The sequence below is a fragment of the Buceros rhinoceros genome, unplaced genomic scaffold (genome assembly GCF_000710305.1).
Source record: "Buceros rhinoceros silvestris isolate BGI_N320 unplaced genomic scaffold, ASM71030v1 scaffold9119, whole genome shotgun sequence".
Lineage (NCBI taxonomy): Eukaryota > Metazoa > Chordata > Aves > Bucerotiformes > Bucerotidae > Buceros > Buceros rhinoceros.
Genome location: NW_010430944.1, coordinates 27607 through 52470, shown reverse-complemented (window position 1 = coordinate 52470; position 24864 = coordinate 27607). Strand labels below are relative to the sequence as shown.

Sequence of the window (24864 nt, the reverse complement as noted above, 5' to 3'; positions counted from 1 at the left end):
AGTCTTGCTCCCACTACAAATACATGCCTAGATCTCGGCACACTGAAATACACTGATTCATTTTACAAGCCAGATCAGATACCTAGGTTTACAAGGCAGTCAAAGAACAACAGAAGACTCACTGAGACCTCACCAGGTTCGTGAATGTGTCCTTCCTGTATTTCCCACATAAGAGTGCAAGAACTGAGTAAATTTTGTGCCTGGAATCGGTGTATGGATTCTGTCTCTCTATTAAGAGCAATCATGCTGTCATTGCAGCTCATACAGCCCTAGGCCACACAGTATTCTCAAGAACGCAGAAATCTCATTAGAGACTGAGCACCTGGAATATTTTTAATTGCTCAAACACCATAGCTTGGGTTGAAAACCTGTAAGATATTTACCTAGTTTCTTTTATTAGGCAGTGGTAATCTTCACGTGAACAATGCATATACTGAAATGTTATAGGAGATACAGCCATTCCATAGCGCAAATACAAAGCACCTTTTTCATTTTAAAGTACAGTGTTCTACTGCCTTCAATATACAGCCCCTTTCCAAAAAGTAGCAAACACTTCAATATCATCAACTGTTTGTCCAGGCATACAATAACGAACACTCCTGGAGAAGAAACAAATTCTCCCCATCTAACCCCTAAAACACCTGTAAAAAAATTTTATTATAAAACAGCCATCCAAGAGTAACTCTTAAAACATAATCATGCTCTCACTATGCCTTCAGCAGTCTTATTGAAAGAGGTCTTTATGGTACATCTCTGGTTTGTTTCTGTGTCACCATGCTGCCATTGTACTACTCAGATTTGTATTCTTCCACGGACTCTTAAGATTTGCTACCTGCCGGTACATCCACCCATTTGGAACTTACTTGCCTTCCTGGAATCCAAACTCTTCCAATGAGCTGTGAAAAGGTACTAAATATACTTCACTTACCAATACAAGTACGACTGTCATTGCTACTTATTGTATATCCCGCAGGGCAATAACACATCCCTCCTGATGGAGAAGAATGACAACGATATTGGCAACTCAGAGCAGCACAGTGTGATATGTCTAAAAAGGAAAAAAAAAAAATCATTCAGAAATACAGGTATTGCCAGTAGAAGAGGTTTTTGTCTTAGCAACAGTGACAAAGATACAGTCTTTTCTACGATGAGTCTAAACTTTCAGGAACAACTTCTTAAAACAAATCCACACAAGAAATTACATCTAAAGTTCTATGAAACCACATATGCTTACACACACACAGGCAAGAAAATGGAAGACAGAAGATAAGCTAGTGTTTTTCACAGGTTTTCAGAACAGACTCAAAGGATAAGCATCAATCTTAGATGAACCACCACTGTAAGTGCCATGTAAAAAGCTGCACAGAGGAAGCCATCTGCAATGCACCATACCTTTCTCTGGTTCACAAGACCTACTTGTGAACAACACATCCTCGAGCTCCATCTATTGGCACGTAAATTCATAATTTACTTTTATGCAGAAAAAAACCTACTTCATTATATTAAGAATAACATGTATATTACTCCAATACATTAGAACATATTGGTTGGGTTGTGTCCAGGAAAAGCTCTTCTTTACCCTTTTCTTCCTTCTCTTTCTTCTTTTTTCCTTCACCACTTTTCCCTTTCCTTGTACTACTACCTAATGTTAATTAGGTACAATTCAATGATAGGTGATAAAATTACAATTGCAAAGCACTTGCTGACTTCCAACCTCCTTTCTTTTCATCTTCCTTTTCCCTCCATTTTCTGTTAGACACCTCGTTTGGCAGCCCACATCTGCTCTTACTACTAAACCACTCAGCAAAGCAGGAGACACTTTTTTACAATAAGGTTTAATTTTCTATTGTTTTTTCTGCTCTCTATTCTAAAAGGCATGATTTTATTAATAGGCACTTTCTTCTTCCTAGAAATTGAACATGTGAAATAACCTGGTCCTCATTCTCAGAAGGAATCAATGTTCCTAAGGAACTATGCATGTTCATTGCCTCCAGCAGAGAAAACCCAGTATACCACTAACTGGAGAACCAGACATCCCAGGTGAAAAGATATTTTTGAAAACTCTAAGTGGCTTAGCCAAGGATCAGCATACACTAATTAAATCCTGCGTTCCAATGAGTACATGACATTTGTTCTTATTTATAAAAAGGGAAAACCACAGATATTTCAAGCAACAAGGCAAACAGTGCACCTTTCCTGCCTCCTTGAACACACCTAGGACATGCAGAGTTAAGATCCTTATTTGCGAAACTCCCGGTACAGATTCACAAAAGGAAAGGTCTCTTCACAGCATATATATGCCTCTTTGACACCATCCAATCAAAACAGTGCCAACAAGACCAGCGAGCTTCCAAAATTTCACCATTGTTTAGGAAACAAAAGGGGAATGTAAAAAGATACCAATGCTAACGTTTCTGTTATATTGCGTATGTTTTTGATTCTTATACATACTGCAATGTCTGCCTGCAGTGATATTGGTTTCATCTTCTCCTGCTGGGCAATCTGCAGCCCCATCACACACTTTCCCAATTGGAATGCAATGCCCTGACCCAGGGCAGGCCCACTCTCCCGGGTAGCATTCTTCGCGACCACTTTCTGTGGACAAGAAAAAAAGAACAATTGAGGAGTATGTTTCAAATACTACTTCGAATTTCTTCCCAGTCAGCTTCCCAAAGCATCTCTATCCTTCATTATTCAGCTTCTGTTTCTTGTACACAGCTGGGAAGGACTGTAAAAGAAACATCATCTGTACTTCCTTGTCGTGCTTCCTTTTACAAAAAGAAAGTACAATTGTCAAAGTACAACGCGAACAATGCTTGTGCAGACACATGAATCTTTTTGGTTTTCTGTGTTGTGAGAAACAGTAAAATCATTTAGCTTTAAACTAACTAGTGCATCAGAAATGGAACTACAGTTTTGTGGTTTTAAAGCACGTAAATACTGTCTGAATAAAGAGAATAATGTTCATCATAGAAAAGGCCAATGAAAGAGAAAAAAACCTACACTTCATTCATTAAAATTACTGCTTCAGGCATGAAAAATCTTAGCAGGAACTGAATTATTTTCATTTTCAACCGATTTATTTTCGTTATTAAGAGCCTTATGTCTCTTAATAGATGACCTGAGAAATCTCTGCAGGAAAAAACACCCAGGAGATGCAAGAGAAGGTATGAAAGAAAAAAAGGCATTGCTAACTGCTACACTGTGTTTGCATCATACTCAGTATCATATCAATAACTCTCACATATGCAACAGTATAAAATATTGCATAAGTAAAAAAAAAGAGGTTAGCATGGAATGCTAAGGTTTTCACAGAATTAAAATGGATTCAGAACACCTTGATTGGTCAAAATTTCATAGAATTAGCTTAGTGAGGTCTTCCTCTGAAAATGTCATCATTAAGAGTTAGCATTAGTATATACCGCATCCTCTTTCATCTTCGTTATCTTCACAATCATCATCTCCATCACATATCCAGCTCTGATGGATGCAACGGCCACTTGGGCAAGTAAAGAAGTTGCCTCTGCAAGTTGCATAAGCTAAGGAAAGAAACATGAGAAAATCAAACTACTCTAAGTGACTGAAAGGTTAGAAATAGCAATGTTGTCTCAAGGGTGAATAATCGTTTATAGTCTCTTCTGAAAAACTGACCCAGTTCCATATCTTGTATATATTGTAAACACTGCTGTTTTGCTCTGGTTTTATGTATGAACTTTATTTTAGAATACTCTGGTTCTTTTATAGAAATGAAAGGGAAGGCTAAATTTTTCAATTAATTGTGCAACTAGATGCAGAACACCTTATTAACAAGGTTTCTGAAGGTAGACATGACAAGGAGATGATGCTCAAGACATCAGGAGGTAAAACACTTGCATGCATTGCACTCAGAGAAAAAAGACATTGAACATTTATGTCAAAGTCCTCTGTGGTTGGGAAGCATTCCGTGCTAAGAGTTCAGCAACATTTGTGGGTTGTCCAGAGGACAAGCATTGCCAAGACATAAAAGAGAAACATTCAGGGTGCAGGCGTGGAATCATACTGGTGTGGGGTCCTTTGCAGGACAGAGCAAATAAATGGCAACATATGGCCTTTCTGCAATGCAGAATATAAAACTAACTTAAAGTCTATCATTTCAGTTAGGGGGGCCCTAACTTAGAGACCTTTAGGGGTGGGGGGGCACGACATCTTTTTAAATACATAGTTCACCAAGTGGTAACTCTACAGCCATGATTCTGGGTGGAGATGCAATCCTTTGGGACACTCTGATTGTAAACGAAAAGAATGAACACAATGTTTCCAGAAACAGAACAGTCAAAGACCTTACATGAATATCTAAAGGACAATTATCTGTACAGTTGTTTGTAAAGTTGTACATAATAGTCACTGGGAATAATTCTAGAAGATTCATTCCATTTATTGGAAAATAAATGTGAAGTGCCTAATTTGGACAAAACCCAATAGCATGCTGTATCTGAGATTTCAGAGCGCAGGAATTACCTGAGTCATGCTTAAATGAAGAAAATGACAACATGAAGAGGTGAAACTATACATGTTAAGAAGCAAACTGTTGCTGAATCCAGCAAATTCAAATAGTAACCACACACCCAGGTGCTTAGCAGCAAAGACAACCTGAAAAGAGTCTGTTAATGTAGCACTGCAGTATTCATCTTTCCATATGAAACACTCTTGCAGAACAGTGTCTAGCTTTCGATGGCTCTATAGCCACACAATCTACATACTGCTATCTGCTTGAACCAATTCTTAGTAAGAACAGTTGAAGAAAGTGGGGGGGAGGGAAAAACAAATCATCATACTGCAAGAGTTTTCGTCACTCCTATCTCCACAGTCGTCATCATGGTCACAGATAAAAGCTCGCGGGATGCATTCTCCATTAGCACATTGAAACTGTGCACTGGTACATCCATGTGCTGAAAGAGATTTTAGCACAAAAAATCTGTCAGCAAACTACAATCTTTAATTTGTAAAGAGGGTCTATAAAGTATGTTTGTTCAGGATCACTCTATGATCCTGATCTGTCGTACTTACTGCAATTAGCTTCATCAGAAGAATCTCTACAATCAACTTTGCCATCGCATCGTTGGCTTGCATTAAAACATGCTCCATTTGCACATGATAACTGTTCGCATCTTGGGTAGTCTACAATAAGAAATCCTTCAGTATTAGTGTGAATGGTAGACTACAGAGCATAATAAGTCATAGCTATCCAGTGCCAAAATACCTTTATTTATACAAAAATAAAAAAGGAATACAAAGCTTCCTGTACTACTACTGACAATGTTCATCCAGCATACTGAGAATATCCTCTAGATGCAAAACATCTAGCTACAAAACTTTGCAACAAACTCCAAGATTTGCAACTCAAACAGTTTAGAATATGATAGAAAAAAATGCAACACAAAAGGAAAGCAAGCAGTCAGTATTTATTTTATTTACTTGTACTAGAGTTTTACACTTTATTGATCTCAATAAAAGTTCTTAGGTAGAAAAGGAATTCCTGAAATTTTCAGTTCCTAGGTTCTCCTAGAATGTTGTGCGTTTTCACGCTCACAGACTTCAGGGTTTTATGGTTTTGTTCTAATTAAGCCAAGGATGTTAAACTACCATGACCATGCAGAATTTTAGGACCTTTTTACTACTCATTTTCCCTTTCCCAAAACAAAAAAAAGATTTTGCAGAATGAATGATTTTTCAGTTTCTGGCTGTTCTCCTTATGTAGATGACATACTGGTCAACACAAGGGATTATTTTCCAATACATCTCAGAAAAACAATTCCGAAAATGCTTATGCATACGGTCAGTGAGTTCAATGGAACTAACAAATTAAGCATGTGGATGTGTCAGATTTAAGTAGGAGAATACGAGTTTAGCTTAACTCATTGTCACGTAGACAAAAGTTATTTATTTCAGGCAAATATCAAGTATGGAAGTAAAAAAATAATTATTTTTAGAAATGAGATTTATTGAACCTTTGTCTCCATATAGAAACACAAGCACTTAATTGAACTCAAGAAACAGAATAAGCAAATTTTATTTTACACCTTTTAGATTTTCAGTTTGAACACTTACCCCATTTCACTTGAACATGAGTTTTAATAAAGTAGATAGAGCAGGCTCTTACTTACGACATTTTCATTCATACTCTTGGAATTCAAAACATGGATTATAAAATTACTCAAGCAGAACTCAGAAATTATTCCAGGCAGTGGCAAAATGTTTTGCTTGCTTCTGCTTTCTATATATCACCACACACCCACTGAACTTCAATCACCTATGGATTACATGATTTTCATAGAATCATAGAACTGATCAGGTTGGAAGGGACCTTAAAACTCAGTTCCAACCGCCCTGTCATGGGCAGGGACACCTTCCACCAGACCAGCAAACAACGTCTGGAAAGTGAGTGTCATGACATTTTAAATCTAAATGAGAAGGTCTTACACCAGTCACTGCATTTGGGGCTTGCCCAATAAACATTTCCTAGCTTTTAACTGACTTTCTTTAAAAAAATACTAAGACTTCTCTGCACGCACCTGATCCCAGAGCAAGGCATTTGAGTATAAAACCCCATAGCTATGCAAGAACTGATACTGATCAGAGAAGCTGATCATAGCATCTCTATTCTTAGAGGGCACACGGAAAGTATCAGTGCTCTGTGAGTGACCTGGGACTATGTAGAAAGCAAAGGGTTCTCTTCCAAGGACTTGGACATGTTGACATTTTTCCTAAGTCAGTGACAGATGGATTAAAAAGAACTAAAATGGAAGGAATAAGGTTCTGAATTAAAAAGATGACAAGGTAGGTAGCTTGCATCTAAGGAAGTCTGAGAATATAGCTGTACAAGATGAGAGAATGAAAGGAGATAGTGTAAGATTGAACATGGGATTAGGAGAAGAAAGTGAAGAGACTGAAAAATATAAACACAGTTTTCTTTCACCTTCCTTTTAATTGTGAAGAACCTCCAACATGAACATTGTTTCCCTTATCTTTTCCTCCCAAGAACCTTCGGCTATTTACAGAAATCTGAAAAGAAGGGACCTTTTCCTAGTGATCTCAGTTCCTATAATATAATACAAGCTTTGTTAAAACAGGAGTAAATCCAGCTACATTCATTCCAGTACGCAGGAAGAAACGGAGCTCTTCTTTCTCTCCCCCTTCCTCTCAGGCATCTCTCTATTTTAGCCAAAATATTCCGCAATCTGTCACCCCATGGTATGCCAACACTTCAGCTGCAGAATATAAACAACTGGCAAATGCCAGCACAAACAACAGATGAGGCACCTTGCTCCTTGTAACCCACAAATTGTTTTGGGGCAACAGTTGCAAACACATTTAAATGCCATGTTTGAATGTACACGAGGAAGATGCTTGAAAACTATGTCACAGGAATTGCTAAACCTATATTATTATTTCACTCTCTGCCTAACACTTTTGTTCTGCAAGCTGGAAATAAAACCATACAAAAACAGTTACAGGAAACAACTGCAACTGGTATTTGATTCAGCAGACACTGATTTCTGTCACAGTCAGAAAGTGTAACGTTCTGTAACCCTAACCCATGTTACAAGAAGGAGAAAGTGGAAAAAAGGGGCAATATCCTACTTCCAAGCGTCATTCTTTTATTGCAGCAATGTTTCAAAACATTTTACAAAATAATATTAATTAAAACCGTTTGAATCACTGCCATGAGTCGTAACTTCACAGTGGGCAAATCTTTGCCCAGCCAGTTGATAACCTATCAGAGACATCAGGAGGATGACTTACCCCAAGAGTCCTATGAGCTACGTGGTATCAGGTAGTGGTCATAGCAGAGATGCCTTCAGAGCTGGCAAACTAACCAGACCCTCATTCCTGGTGTTAATTCCTGATTTTGTTCCCTGCCACTCTAGTCTTTGGCTGCCTTCCTTACCTTGCTCCAGTTTTGTTTCTTCCCTCTCCCAAGCTCTCCCTGGAGGAGGTATTTCCTTCAGCCCGAACTGAAATACGTCAAGACTCAAACAGTCTTTAAAATACTTTCCCTTTCTCCCCCATGACCTCATCGAAGAGCTCAGCTACCAGAACTGTATCCAGGAAGGTTATTCTCTCAGTCAGAGCAAATCAAAACAGGCATGGCTGGGGTTTTAGTTTTTCAGCTGTTGAAGCTGTAGAGAGAGTTCTGCCTTTAATTCAAATAAATTATGTAACACAGAAAAATTACATCAGTATTGGCTGCCTACTCCCAAGAAGTATTTGCTACCCCAAAGACTGCCATTTCATTCTACATTTCTAAAGTTTTAAAATGAAAGTATTTGCTAGCTGCTGACTATTTAAAAAGCTGCAGAAACAACATGATAAATATATTTAAAGAATTTAAAACCCCAAAATTTTATCACATTCAAAGAGCTTCAATGCACTAATTACATGACCTATAGCTGAAACATTGTTCTGATGTTTATCTTAGCCTCTGCATGGGTAGTTCTCCCTTGCTGTTAATCCCATTAGCACTAAAATGGTCTAAGGATTTGAATTCCTTTGTTCTATTTTTTTACATGTTTAATTGCTGACTGACTTCATATTGGTGACATTCTGCATTTGATTAGTTTCTTAAATAATGTAACTTACTCAGCAACAAAACTTTTATCTTCTTTGCAATCTAAATCTGTTTCCAGACAGATCAGTGAGTACAAGGCACAAGTAAATGGATGTGATAAGTTTGCATTCTGTTATGTTCCATGAAATAACAGAACCAATTCTGAACATCTTTTTTCTTTCATTGTTAATGAATGTTTCATTTTTATTTATAAAACCTTTTAATGTAAATTAAACAAGAGAAAAATAATTATAGAAGAAAAGGCCAAAATTGTGATATTTCTCTTATATTGGTTTATATCAGACAGCATGGAAAGAGAAATGGATGAAAGAGTAGGAAAAATTAATTTTCAAAGCAAATATTAGAATCTGCTTCAAAACAGTAAAATATAACGCTCTAATCTCTACTATATAGTCGATCGTAAAATCACCAAATCATTAGTTTTGTTTTATGTTATTATTCTGTTATTATCTTATGGCTTCTGTTTAAGGTTCCAGGCCTTGCAAAGACAGAGAGGCGATAAAATTGATGATCATTCCTGGAAGGGTCTTGTCATTACATCCTTCTTGATTCTCTTGTCTTCAGCACCATCACATTTCTTTAAACTAGTCCGACTCTCCTACTTTCAATGTTCCAAGTCACAGTCATTCTACTGTCTTAGAGGGATCATCAACACATATTCTAATAAACTAGAGTGGATGCTGTTGAATGATATGAGGCAGTTCCACTCCCTGGGGCTAAGTATGCTGCCTTCACAGCAGTCATGGGGCCTGCCGGCTGCTGCAACAAGGACTGGTTATCTCACACAGCAGTAGAGCGCTACTGTTAGAGTATCTGGAGGCCCCTTCTCAAACTGCCTTTTTTAATTTACTTAGTTGAGAACGTTAAACATGAAATAAAGTATGCACTTCAAATTTCAAACATCACAGTGGCTTCTAGTCTGAAGGAGGAATTGTGAGTATTGTCTTTTGGACTCCACTCCCAGTTTGCCACAGATTTACTGCATTGTAACAATCACACCATTTCATCTGGCTGTTCTACACTGTATTTAATAACTTCTGGCAGATTGCTCAGAGGTGTTGAGCAGTTCCTTTTTCTTAATTCACAGATAATGCATTTTTTAAACAAATAACTTTTCTTCGGGATTTTTTTTTAATCTGTCATAGATTTGCTACATTACCAATCTCTTTTCTTCTTCTAAACTTTAAAAAAAAAATGCCAAGCTGCAGAAGATATTCTTGCAGCAATGATATAGGGTACTTTGAATCTTGGCTTTTATTCATTTGTGTTGGTGACTTCAGAACTGGTTGTTGGTCTGTCACACAGAAAAGTTCCAAACTGGCTGTCTCAGCAACCTTTAATTCCAGAGTACCATACAGTTTTAAATCACCTTTCCTTCTACAGAGTACACTGTAGAATGTAGCCACTTGTATCCACTTCAGCCACTTGTGAGTCAGGGATAAAATGCACTAGCAGTTGACTGACCATGTAATATGCTGTTTTTCCTTTACACAGCATGTGCATATTCCCTTCTTCCCTCTAAGTGCAGCCATTAACATAATTGTTTCTTGTGCCTTTATCCATTCCTTAGCATCCCAGCCTCTTCCCCCACCATTCTCTGGGGAAGTTAAAGGAAGAAAACCTAATTGTCCTTCTGTCTTTTGTTGGCACAATATAACAGCTTATCTGAATACAATACGACCTAGTGCCGCTTCATCTCCACAGGAAGCTGCAGTCCAGAATACAAATGGTTTTGAAAGGGTCAAAGTCCCTCACAGAAGTGATTTGGGGTCAAATTCTGCTTTTCTATACCAGTTATAATTACCACTGATTTCAGAATCAGTGCAAAGTATTGTATGCAAATATTTGTATATGGGTACGCAGAAAAGTATAAAAAAAATTGGCAAAGTTAGCTCTGAGGCTCCCAAGGCTTTAACCCATTTAAATACGGTTGCTTTTTCCCAATGCAATATTAATTATCTTTCAGACAATGACAAACAAGAAGCCCTGATCCTATGGTAGCAATTTGCATTTGAGTTCTGCAACAATGGACCTGTATCAGAACATCAGCTCTAATAGACAAAAGAATCTGAAATTAGACTCTTGTAACAAGAAGCATATTGTGGTCATCCTATCCATCAACAAACCCTTTAATCTCACAAATTTATTAAAATGCCACAGAGAGATGAGATGAAATCAGATCTAGTACTAAAAGTTAAGACTCACGGCAGACTCTTTCATCTGATCCATCAGTGCAGTCCTTTACTCGATCGCACCAGTACGCACTTGGGATACACTGTCCATTTGTACATGTGAATTGCTGACTTGAGCATGTCCTTCCCGCTGCAAGAAACAGGCAGACCATCAGTCTTTTCCATCAATCAAGACTTTTTATGCAGAAAAATAACCTCCCTCTTCCTCCTTAACTACACCATCCTTCTCACAAATATTGGCGTAAGACCTTCCTCCCCTGTACCTTTGCATGCTCAAGGAGAGTAAAGAACACTTGCAAAGCACATGGCAGATAACATAGTTCTATGGGGCCTTTCATAGCCTGCAAGGTCATTGCTTTCCTCCACTGAAGTGGTTGACCTCTAGGTTAAAAATTGCTTCCCTGTAATTGTTCTGCCTAAAAAATTAAATTACCAATTCTCACTGTTTAAACGCTCTCTCTATTATTGTGTCAAGATCTGTCAGTAACTGTAAGTTATTTGGTCATCTAGAACGCCACAATGTAAACACTGCAGTGCTGGAGGTAAGGTGCTGCTTTCTAAATACAGCCAGGAATATTTTTACATTCATAAGTAACAGAGGGTCAAAAATTATTGTCTCTTCTCGTTACAACTGTGCCGATGAAAAGCAACCACACAAATCTGTGCAATAATTCCACTTTGATTCCACTGTAGACCAATTACATTGTTTTTCTTAGGCAAATTAATTGAATATGTGAAGATATAGCTGAAGGGTGAAATTACTGCTAACTTTTCCTCCCTTCTGCCACCTGCACATTTGTTTCTTTCAAACCCATGCTCTATCTCTACACCATCCCAATTTATATACTGGCATCTGGTCTGCTGCTTTACAAAGACCTCTCTATTGCTGCTTCTATCAGCAGTGTTCCCAAAGAAAGACAAGCTACTGGGATACTAGTGTCATGCGGCAAAACAAGAGCAAGACAGTAAAGTAAAACAAATTTAATTCTGCATGTGTGACTTCCAGAGCTGTTGGCCATTTTTCTGAGGAAAAAATTTTGTTGTTTCAAGAAGGAAAAGCTCCTCTAGGATTCCAAGCACAGAGATAAAAAGTCACTTTAGATGAATAAAGACAAATACCAGGAGATGGCTCAAAACCAGCAGCAGCAGCACTGTGTCTATGTATAGTTACTAACACTCATGATTGCTTAGTACATGGAGAATCATGGTACAGTGACCCAGTTCAAAAGCCAACTCTAAGCTGTTGCTCATTTTGCATTTTATATCTACAGATTCCTTAGTTAAAACATAACTAGCAGTTGTGCTTGCACCTTCTCAGAGGAATGGGGGAGCAAAAGGCAATTAACCTTATTCCAATGTTTCCACCCTCAGTGGGAACAACTGTCAAGATATGAAAATACAAACCAAGTCTGTGAGCAAAATCTTTCCAAAACTTAAACCCGTGAACCTCCCCAGAATCAAGAGGGTTAGTGAGCAGCTCCAGAACCATTCAGTTTAAAGAATTTATCCAAAAATTATACATACATTCAAAAGAAAAATAAATTAATCTTATCCTCATCACTTAAAGTAACTCCTAACACTAAAACTACCAGGAAATCAGTTCTTCAGAACACTACAACACTTGTTCTTCCTGTCTTATACAATAATGCAGACTATAATTTGGTGCCATCATCATCTCAGTTCACTGTTCATCACTTTGGCATGTACCTAATTGTAGCCCTTAAAATGCTTAGTCACGAAATTTGAAAAATCAGAGTAGCATATTTTCCTATTCTCAGTGTCCATCTTGCTAACAATATTGAAAAAAAAAAAGAGCCTAAGACTATAGCAGTTAGGCTGCTAAGTGATTTCTTTCCTCTAATACATACAGAGAACATTAAACACTTTCGTTTAAAACAGCAGTTCAAGCATGACTAATACACTGTTTAGCATATTAAAGTGAAAAACTACGAGGAATTATGTCTTAAATTTAAGCTGTCCAAATGATAGACTAGACTTTCACTTCACACCAGGACTTTTGGTATTGCTCCTAACCAAATACAAGAAAGAATGGCTCTGGTCATTTTAAATAGTCATGTCATTAAATAGCATCACTGAAGATGGCACAAGAATCTTTAGCAATGATTAACTGTGTGATAATTCCTCTTTTTTTATATACACATAAACACCTAAATTTTCTAGAAAGAAATTAATATGGGGGTTCTTTTATAATTCTGACATATCAATGTGAATTTTGTTACACAAAGAATAAAGCAGTTTTTTCAGTGACAGAGTGTTTGGGCATCAGAGTTATGTATATTTCATCCTTTTGGAACTACTAAATTTTGTATGATCTATAAAAATAATATGCACTGTATATTTTTCTCCTTTTTGCCTCTCTTTTTAATTAACTAAAACATCAGTAATTTTCAGATTTCAAGTCCTGGAGATGTCTTTTTGGACATTTTCTGTATTTCATTTCTAGAAACTACTTTAGAGAGACTCTTCTGGTAAAAGCTGACTTACAGCAGGCTTGTTTCTCTATGTTCTCAATATGTCTCTATGTGAATTACCTTATTTCACAAAGCTGGTATAACACTACTACTTAAATACTTACGACATTGTTGATGTTCATCTGAGCCATCTTCACAGTCTTCCTCATCATCACAAACCCACGACTGTGGTATACATTCGCCATCAGTCTGACACTGAAACTGATTTCCCTCACAGGTAGGTTGTGCTAGTGTAAGCAATAAAAAAACCTGTCATTTTGCAGACATTTGGGAAAGCACTTTCAGAGAAAATAATTAAACAAGGGAAAAGAAAAAGTGTCAATTGACTGTAACTTTCATTAAACACATGAAGCATTTGACAAACCAAAGAACATGGACAGAACAGGGAGGGGAAGGTGGGCCAGCAGAAGGATGATCAAAGGCTAAATTTGGCTTAGTGAACTCCTGAATATGAATCTTCAATTTCATATCCTACCCTGGAGACATGGGCTCCCCTAGAAGGCAGGTCTCAACAAAAGATTTTTTTTTTCTCCAGTTTTTCCAGATACGGAGTCATGCTAGCTTCCCTAGTTTCACAGGGGTCTGGTCAATTGCTTTCACTTCACTGCAGGTGCCCTATCTCTGGTAGGAAGGTCAGTCAAAGAAAGCTGATGACTCTTCTCTGTGGAGTTATGAGGCAAAACTGAGGGTTAGGCCAGAATAATCTGAATGTTGTTGTCCCAGCTCCATTCTGTACTTTTCAAATAGCCAAACGACAGGGAGCCATTAAAGGGAAAGATCAAAACAAATGGTTGAAACTGTGTTACAGCTTACTCCATCCCTAGTTCATACTCCTCGTAAGAATCACTAACACAATACAGTCCAGTAGACAGGACTCATCTTAACCACCTTTTTTTTCAGGATCAAGTTTTGGCAGTACTGTGAAGTCAACTAGAAACACTGTGTGCTCATGGGATGATACACAAGCACAACTACCAATATAAGTAAAGCATCAAGGGAGAAAATGAGATCACTTTGTAGATTCAGAATTCAGAAGTACAAGATTTAATAGAGGTAAAGTGATTAGAGGGATAAAAATCGAACACATTCTACAGACAATGCACTTCATGCATACTATTCTTCAATTCCTGTTTTAAGAACCAAAGAATAATCTTGTAATGTAATTTTAACCTTAGGCCAGTTTTAGACAGTTTAAAACTATCTTCCTAGACACTTATGTACCGCACTATCTACAGCACATTAACATATTATTTTTAAAAGCACAATTAACTGGATAAAAATGAGAAGTGTAATTTTCATCTTCCTAATTCATCACATGTATGAAAATGAGAAAAACTCAACTTCATGCTTACAACTACGAAAAGTGTAGTTCATGTCTGTGTTTTTAATCTTTCATGAAGTCAACGTGAATTTTATCCTCTCCTTGTTCAAAGCTCAACTACTTCTTACAGCTGCAGTTCAGAACTAAGTTGAAAGAGCAAGCTATAGGACAATACCATGTTGTTTTGTCAGTTTAAGGCATTCTTCATCCAGAACTGCCCTGTTTTTTGGAGCTAACTAACATGCTAAGTTACAAATCAGACTGCCAAGTGTGAGCGACCTCCAATTATTATATGGGTCAAGCAGCAAAGAAACAATCCAGCGTGAAAAGAACCAACATAAATTAGTACTTCTCACTCCCCATCAGCTGAAGGGCAAAAACTGGTCTAACCTGTAAGTGGGTTGATACTGCACCAGCCTACCAGACCTCAAAGAACACTAGAACCGAGAACATAAAATGCAGGCAAGCTCCTGAAAACAGACTGTGGAGGGCATTTCATAATTTTCACAGCTTTTTAAGCTTCAGCTTAAAAGAATCTTTGTGCGTGGATATGACAGCCCATCTGAATGCAGTTTTTCTGTTGGGACTGAGGATAACACAACCAACTCTAGACCACAAACCAAGATTCTACTTAAGGTGCAGTAGGTGCAGTGTGTTTGTTGTCTAGGGCCTGAATGATCCAAAGATTTGGAGCTCAGGTGGTGGCTGTATGTTCATCCAATATTCAGGATTACTGCAATAATAATTGCTGTAATAATACACTTCTACATCTACTTAGAGTATTAGTCACACAATGAAACTGCATGATTGGACACTCGGATTTTTAAGAGAAAGCTAAGTCCTGTTAGAAATTGAGCAGTACTTGATTTCTGACTACCAAAGCCAATGGACTCAAGAAATACGACACTTAAGCAGATTTTGCACTCATCTCAAGACAACCATGAGTTTTCTCCCCTTTCAATATCCGTTCTTGCACAGCTGAGTACATCCGGATCTCAGTATTTCTTATATTACAAAAAAACCTGCTCTGTAGTTGTTTCACTTACGACAACCAGCTTCATCTGTATCATCTGAGCAGTCTCTAGCCCCATCACACCTCCAGTCTGCAGGAATACAGCGGCCATTTCCACAGCGAAACTGTCCCCGTTCACATCCTGTGGTAAAGCAGAGTAACAAGCAGGTTAGAAGTACCAGCATATAGAAACAGATAGTAGAGTGCACTGTCATAACAGCTGTCACCTACCCATCACTTTGTGACATGGAAAGGTGAGAAAATAATATCACGACAGTACAAAAATGTAAATACATATATACACACACACACACATATATACAGGGTCTCTACACACCCAGACAACCAAAAAAATAAAAGAACCAGCTCTAAATCTTACAGGACATTATATATAACTATTTAGAAGGAACGTATCCATTTTAAATTCACAAGCGGTGTGCACTTAATGTGGAAATGGATGCCCTACCTTTATTTATTTCTACAGGCTAAACATGCCAAACATTAGTCATCTCCAGAGTCTCTGAGGATTTAAATATATATACATATATATATATAATTATTCCCTTAGCTGATGTGGATATCTGTTTCAGCAGTGATTGCTTCAAAGTATAGAAAGACCTCAGTTTTGGTTTGTTTTTTAATAATGCCATAATACTTAAAATCTTTCCTCTTAAGTACAGGAAACCATGTCTTCAGTCAACATTTTAATAGCAAATGATTTTAAAATAAATTAAGCTTTCAAACATCTATGGCAGATCAAAAGCTATCTTGCTGTCATTCCCTCCTGCTTGACCTACTAAGCATTAAGACCTGATAAAGAAGCATTCAGTCCCAGGTGTAAAGGCAGCTGGATCAGGTCTTTATTAGAGTCAACTAATGAAATCTCCAGTCCATAGGAAAGAGAAAATACACAGTTTATGTGACTATAGCCTCATAAAAAGGGAGTGAACAGTTTTATAGGTCCCCAAAACAATGGGCTGTAACATAATTAGGCTCAATAGAGCTCTGTTTCATGTTAATCTGTTGTCAGCACCTCAGAGAAGGGAACAGTGAAAAAAAAAAAGGAGGTAGTAGCAAAGCCCGACTCTGAAGAAAAAGAAAAAAACCCGCTTCCTGATTTAATTAATAACCATATGATAAAACTACATCTTTCAATTATTCTGAGTGATTTGTCCAGAGAAGATAACCTCATAAAGCACATATCCATAAAGCACAATCACCTACTTTTTGAATTCATGATGACATAAATAACATGCTACACTAACTTTCATGTAAAACCAGGCATATCAACACTGTCACATAAACACAGTTAAGTGATGTATTCCTAAGGGATATAGGAAAGTTACTTTATGCAAGGAATGTTCAAATCTGATTGTCTGGTAGTGACATCCTGATTTATAATGTATCCTGCAAATGGTCAAAAATTTCACTTGGATAAATGGTGGTACAGAGTGGTACAGGAGTATGTTCACCCAAATACCTTCTATAGACTAATGCATGATGGTGGTTGGTGGTGCAGGTCTGGGGTTGGTGGTGCAGGTCTCTTATCAACTACCTTTAAAACACAACAACCTCCCTTGCAAAAATGCCCTGAAGGAATGTACAAGTTCACTCTGGAATCCCAGGCCCTCTCACTGAATTTTGCCCTACAAAGCAACATTTCCATATGAGATTAGCAGTTAAAGCTCTAATAAATACAGCACATACATAAACCACAATTTTTCTATTGGAGTTACTATACAAAGCAAATACTAAAACTGCTTGTATATATTATTGCTATTCGAAACCATTGGGATATTCATAGCCACTTAAAAATTAGTTACAATACAAAATTAAATCTCCATCCACATGATTAGAATTTCTAATGAAGCAGATGTTTATAAACAAGCACTATGTGCAATTTGTATATTATTTCTAAATAATAACTAGCCAAAAAAAATTCAAGCACTATGTACAACACTGCTAATTTATTTTTGCCTATCTGGTATTAGGTTAGTTAAACATACCCTTATAGTGGTAAAAATGAGGAGATAACACTGATAAACTTTTAGAAAGCATTATAAACATAGTAGCCTTTGTACGGCATGAGAAATGGTAACTGAATGTTAACAGAAAACCTGCAAATCACGCAGTTCTATACTCTGTAATACTTTACAGAATTATAATTTCAATTGGTCACACCTACATACAGTAAGTGCTCTACCAATGTCCATTCATACAGTTATTCAGCAGATCTGTTATAATTCATTTAATTACGGCATTACACTTTTCAAATGTTATCTTCCATGCTTACTTATAGCTGAAGGCAAAGAGCTCTGAAATATGTATTAAAAAAACTGAAAGACCAATACCTCACTTGTCAGTTTTATATCACTTTTGGAACAAATCAAATTACATAGCAGACAATGATGTTAATTGATTAGGATGACAATCTTTAAAATAAGTAGTATAGAAGAAGTAGAAGTGATCTGCCGTATCAAGGGAACATCTCACCAAGGTTCTAAAAAGCTTGCATTTCAACTGTGAAGAAAAACAATTCTAACTTTGATAAAGGGGAAAGTAAATCAGGGGAAAATTTTAATTACAAAATTATGGCCACAAATCCCCAAGAGAAATATCCAGAATGAAAGAAAAATAACCATGTCAGCCATAGCCAGGATTGTTGCTATTGACAACAACTACAGAGGTCATTTTCTCAAAACTTAACTGCACCTATTCTGCTAAAAAAAAGTACTGGAAAGTTAGGAGATTAGAAGAGTTGTGATTTAGTTACTATGCATTTAGTTATGCATTTTAAACAGTATTAATTTCAGTAAAACTGTTGCAAGCATTACTCATACTGATTAGTACTGATCCACTGAGGGAGCACACGGAGTCCAAAAGGGCTCTTTCCACTGATACGTGCTATGCAACGTGAGCCTGTAGCACCTGGCCTGCAGCAAGAGCGGGGACTGTCAGAAGCCAAGGGGTATCTGCTTGTTTATTGCCATTATTTGAAACGTGAGGGGTTAGTCATTAGTAATTTTTTTTCAATAAGAAATTTCTTTTTTAAATGGCAAGGCAGCTCATGAATCAGTCAGTCATTGCCAAGAATTAATACAAATGAGCTAATTTCCATAGAAATTCTGATTTGCTCTGACAGATGCTGATAAAACCAGACATCCCTTTCAGACAAACGGAATCCTGTTAGCAGGATTGTTGGAGCAAATAACTTCAGAGTTTAAAAGCAAGCAGCAAAACAATTAGTCTTCTCTGTCATGCTTAAAAGTTGCTAACAGAAAAAAATCTAGGTGACTTTTGAAAGTTCAAAATTCAAAGATGATTGAACGTTGCTCTACTTTTACTATAATTCAGTTTTAGTCTTCTGACTGTAATTAAACCACTACTATAATATGGAATTAAATTGCATGACAGACCTTATGAATCTTCCAGAATGTATATAAAGAAAAATCTCTGGGCATTAACAAAAACTATTTTGAAAGATAAAATCTGTTTCAACTGCTCAATATTCAGGAAAACGCCAAGGAAAAAACAAATATATATAATCTTTAATATAAACCAGTCTAGTTCTGAAAAATGAAAACCAAAATTCAGAAATATCACTGGAAAAATATAGCCCAAAGTACTATTTCTGTATTTCTTTCTATAGTTAATGATCTTTGGGCTTTATACTTACTTTGTCACTAGACTTTCCATGGTTCTTTGTGTCTGGGATTCTCTTATAAGAGACTCCTGAGTGGACGTTTAAGATTCACAATTTGTTCAGGTGAAAACAAGAAAAGCTAATATTACTGGCTCTGGGTACACTACTTGCAAAAAGATTATGCCAGGTAATCATTACCACTGGAATAATGCAACATACTAGTGATTTTGTCACAGCAAAGATTGAACAAAACACTAATCAAATGAAATTTTTTTTGCTTTTAATTTATCGAAAATAAGTGCATCTCTTACAAAAGGAAATAATGCAGTAAAAGTACTATTCAAATCAATCACCTTATGTTCTACAAGACAAGTTCTGCCCAAAAAAGCGTCGCTTGCATAGGAGTGACGTATCATAAAGCTAAACCACTGCCAAACACAAACCCCACTGCCACTAGAGGATGGTAGTCAACCTTCACATCACTAATGAATGTTACTCAATGTCACATTAAGTCATACGAAACTCCAGCAGAAGAGAGAGAGGTTAATAGTTTCAGGCATTTCACAGCACAATGGTTTAACCATAGGGCTAGAGCCTTCAATAGCAAGGCAGTCCATTACACCCTCTCCACCTCCCTTCTGCCTCATTTGTATAGAAATATTTAGACTGAGAATTCAAGCATAAATTAAATCTTCTTGTATTAAAACAGAATCTTATGTTTGGCTTATCATGGAAATCAATACCGCCTTATTCTCTGCCACTCTTCGCATTGCTTTAGAACTCCTTTCAGTTCCTCTCTGCACAGTGCTAGTCTTTTCTAATTCTTTTCATACATTTTCTACCTGCCCATTCAACCTTGAAGTCCCTCATACTTTTAACTTTGACTACAAATCTTTTGAATTACATTTGTCATCCACAGATTAAGGCACCACAACTGACTATTCTGACTATACGGAAAAAGCCAAAACCCCTCATTTGTTCATTCTTCCTCATGCTCGCATACCTTGAGAACTGCTAACACCTCTTTAACAGCTAAGCTTGATTTAAAGTAATGAAGATTGTATTAAGCCTAGGGTAGATTGTACCACTCAAAAATGAAACTTACACTGCTGCAATTACTTTACATTTCAGGAATTGTCTCTCTCAACAGATTTTTGTGTTTAAAAAGAGTAATGTTCTTCAAGGCAGTATTTTTTCAACTGAAGAGTTCCACTTTCAATACAAGAAGCGCAAACAAACTATACTCTACAAGCCCCTTCCACATAAATTTGACAAAAAGAAAAATAAGAGACAGGGTCTCTTCTCTTCCTTTCTGCCTTCCAACACAGGGTACTCTTTGTTCCCATTCGGCCCACAAACAGAACAGTCCACTCCAGTGGCCTTGCAGGTAGAAGAATCCTGGAGAATCACCTTCTTCTACACTCTTTGATGTCAGATTTTTGTCTAGCTTAATTACATGTCAAACAGCCTGAGGTTTGGAATGCTCAGGGAGGGGAAGTTGAACCTCTGGAAATTCCATCTCTGTTTCCCCTCACTAATGAAGAAAGAAGTAAAACCCACAGTTCAGGAAAAGTCTTTGCTTATTATTGTAAAATGCCCCATAATACTGAAAAGTAGTATTCTGCTAGCAATGAACAAAGATTATTTAAAATATAAAGAAAAATAGAGTCTGATGAAATTATGCTGAATTTCATGTACCTTGAGACAATATTTAACTTCCAGTCTTTCCAAACTCATTATATTTAACACAAACTATTCAGGTTAAAAAACCCCACAGACGACATGAAAATTTATAGGAATTACAGAAAGCAGCACAAGATTTACCTTCAGTCTTCAAGACCCTGAAACACAGAATGTCTTTTGTACCTACGTGCCTCTAATCCAGACTATATTAGAGAAATAACTTTAACTGACAATGTCAACAAAAAGACAGTACAAATGTGAATCTGCACCCAATCCGTATGACTGCAAGATCTGTGTATACAGATTGAGAGGTGACTAGTCAAGGGACAGTCTGAAGCAGAAGAGCTAAGTGGCAGAGAGACAAGAGTTACTATGTTCGCAAGGAAGTATAGGATTTCTATTCCTGACTTAACGCCCAATTAAGTATTACATATTATAATTAAAGTACTATTAGTAAAATAGCATCTACAGACTCAGTAGTTGATCAAGGACTCCTTGTGCCCTGCACTGTACAAAAAGAAAGATCATACCCTAGATAGTTTGCAGTATGAAGATAGGCACTTGAACTCACCTGGGTACCCCAGTGTCAACAAGCAATGGCCAAATGGTGCTGTTCTTCCCTTCACCAACATATATTCATATTACACCGTTTCTCCAATAGCACTCCAAGAAGCTACAGTACACTCAGTTTTGCTGGTATACTTATTAGCACAAGAAACAAGGCACATAGACCTTGATCATCTTCCAGCCTTCTGCCCATCAGCGTCAGAAGGATTCCTAGCCAGAGATCCCATCTCCAACTCTGGTATGTTTAACAGTGACTGATGCACCACTCTTCACAAAAGTTGTCTACTCTGTTTTTTATTCCATTTCTTCTTACGAACATCACCAACATCATGTGATGCATGTACAGAAGTACTTCATTTCTTTAATTTGATTGTTTTATCATGCATTCCTTAGCCCCTAACCAAAGATGCAGATATATTAGAAAACTTTCTATACAGATTATTTTAGGGGCGGGGATGTGGAAATGATAAAGGACTGAACTTGAAGCAGTAGATCTGGTTCTCCACTGACACTAACTAAACAAAGAGATTTGGCTCCCAAGTCCCAGCTTCCTCAAAAAATAGCAGAAAACCATTAATGACAACAACAATACAGCTTTTGCACCACTAAACAGCAGAAAATGATATTTCTAGCCCTTCTGCCTAAAAATCCACTCACATATAGAACTTTATATATTACTGGATTGTAATTAGAACTGATAGTGAGAGGTGAGAGAAATTAAAACAGAAGAGAAACGTAGGTTTAATTTTTGGTCATTTGCTTCTTTCTGTAAGCCTACCTGGCCATACAGACTCTGTTTTCATCTCAGATTAATGAGCTAGATATTCTGCACTCATAGGAGATGGAACATAGAGTAAATCGTGTCCTAAATTCAGTGGAATGATGGGTATCAGAAACTGTAATAAATGGATCTTGCCTGTCAAAGTAGAACCCATACCTATATTTTAAATTTTTGATCATTGTTTTTTAATAAAAAGTACCTTAAAATTCAAGAACAAAAGTAAAAATTGTGTCTTTCTGAATGGACTTAGAAATAGTACAGCAACAGAAGATATTTATGCTTTCCCTTTGAAAACCACTTGACAAGTAGTAAAAAGAAAAAAGTCTTGAAACAATAAAATCTACAACATATTCTGTATTCTGTGCTTTGACTCTGCATGCTCTTGCAGATAGACACTTGTCAAGTAAAACCATTGATAAAACTAAAGCATCAAATCTCATTTTAATAATGTTCACATGCAAAATCTTTTTAAAAAATACTTAAAATTAGTGTATTCTATACTAAACTATTTGTTTGCAGTTAATACAGTTATAAAAGGACTATAGATTCATTTCTGCTAATGCCTCAACACAAATCCAAGAATTAAAGAAGTTCAGGATTTTAATCTACTGAAACTAAGCAGGAAATCTTTCCTGCAAAGAAAAAAGCATTCAAGTCTCCTGCAGACATCAAATTCAAAGAAATGACACTGTAAATCCCTCCTAGCAACATTAAAGATATTCATAATCCTCATCCTCTCTACCTTACTTTAGCTGTATTAATTGAAAAAGCAACGAATGCAAACAGCCTGATAAAAATAGAAACAGTCTAGAAATTAATTTTTAAACACATCTATTCAATTTTACTTTTCTCAAATATAAGCCTGAACTAATAACAAAGAGCACAACCTCCTAATTTTCTGATAAAAATTGTGGGTTTTTTCTTAAAGCTCTGGTATTCAGCACAAAATAACTATGGTTTCTACATTATTGCTTTAAAACAAGCCATTCTGGGAAAAGTTAAAATAAATTAAGATAGACAATATTTTAAAATTATTCACACTGATCTTAAACATTAAAAAACCCCCACCTTCTTAAATTTAAATCATGACAGTTTATTTATCATACATGTTCCCAAAGAGCACATACCCATACTACATATCTTTACTATCATACAGTACTACAAGCAAATTAAACACAATTAAATCCCCTTACCATCTTGCTTCAACTTACACACTGTTTAAAAGCAGCAAATAAACTCTTACTACCTTTTTAGTCCTATAACAAGTCAGAAATAAGAAATAATCCTTTTAAGCAAGGGCTAATTCTAACAGACAGGATCATTTTTACTGATAAAGTAAATATTCCTTATTCAACAGACCAGGTTCCTTCTTCCATTTAAGTCACTGTCAAATTTCTCATACTTCAGTGATAACTGAAGCTATTAATTTCTGTTAAGACTTTCTTTGACTCCAATTGTATACAAAGTAATTTCCAAGGTGAGTCTAATAAAAACTATTAATAAACAATTAATAAAGTATTTTATTTTTCTATTTAAAACTATTAATAAAAGCTATGAATAAAAACTGTACTCCTTCCTTAGAGAATGTAGTAAAGTTATTATCTGCATGGCCAAATTCAAGAGAACCAGTATTTGCAGCACTTCAAGATTAGTCTTCACAACACAAAAATCTATTTCAGACACATTACATGTAAAGAACCTGTTCTGCACTAAACTGGATAACTTCAACCAGTTGTCTTGACATTAGGTGTCTCAGTCCACGCAAATCAATTGTGACTGTGTTAGCTGAGTAATAAAAGCAAGCACTATGGATCTCTAGGGAAGCATATATTTCTGAGCTCTCCTAAATCCCAGAAGCTTTTTTCAAGAATGGTACATTAAAAATGCAAAAATCTGTTCTAATTGACCAAATGACATAAAAGGAAGAAGAACCAGCAAACACAGTAGCTCACAGAAGGAAGCATCCCAAGAATTTTCATAAGAATGAACCTTGCTAATGGCCCCAAGGCTGATGCAGAATAACAACTGGGCAATGGTGGGGGGGGGTGTAATATGAGCAAATGATGGAAATCTTCAAGACTGAGAAAGTATTTACAACTAGGAAAAAGGAAAAAAAGTGCTTAAACCACTTAGAGAGAACATATACAGTAATACCACTGAGAAAGTCCAACAGGTGCAGTAGCAGATGATAAAACAACCTTCTCAGGAAGCTATTCTAATTTTGAAAGTTGTACTGCTTTTTAAATAAATTTTCCAACCAATGTGCTGTTTGTTCTCAAAATTAGATCGCATGCTGAGATAGTGAGCTACATTCAATTCAGTCATGCTCCCCTGAAAGCTGATGAGTTACTGTAGCACTAGGAATCAGTCTCAGTAAGAGCCTTCCAACCAATTTTTGAAAGTGAAATTGTGTAAATTTTTATACTGCTTTTATGTATTATTGCTAGATTAAAAACTGCTATGCAACATGTAACACTTTGCCAAATCATAAACCTTACTGGAATATTATGTCACAAGTTATTAAATGAAAAATTAACCTTGTCATTCAAGAAATAAAACTCTTTC

General features: G+C 36.6%; 1 protein-coding gene across 1 annotated transcript in view; it reads right to left on the bottom strand.

The window, feature by feature from the left end:
- The window catches only part of LRP2 (low density lipoprotein receptor-related protein 2), a 126875-nt gene that overhangs the window by 92089 nt on the left and 9922 nt on the right, over positions 1 to 24864 (bottom strand). The window contains exons 2-9 of the mRNA XM_010143223.1: positions 15660 to 15767; positions 13397 to 13519; positions 10814 to 10930; positions 5047 to 5157; positions 4815 to 4928; positions 3423 to 3539; positions 2452 to 2595; positions 929 to 1048 (exon numbers count right to left, since the gene is read on the bottom strand). Coding sequence (XP_010141525.1) covers positions 929 to 1048; positions 2452 to 2595; positions 3423 to 3539; positions 4815 to 4928; positions 5047 to 5157; positions 10814 to 10930; positions 13397 to 13519; positions 15660 to 15767 — 954 coding nt within the window. The remainder of the gene's footprint in view (positions 1 to 928; positions 1049 to 2451; positions 2596 to 3422; positions 3540 to 4814; positions 4929 to 5046; positions 5158 to 10813; positions 10931 to 13396; positions 13520 to 15659; positions 15768 to 24864) is intronic.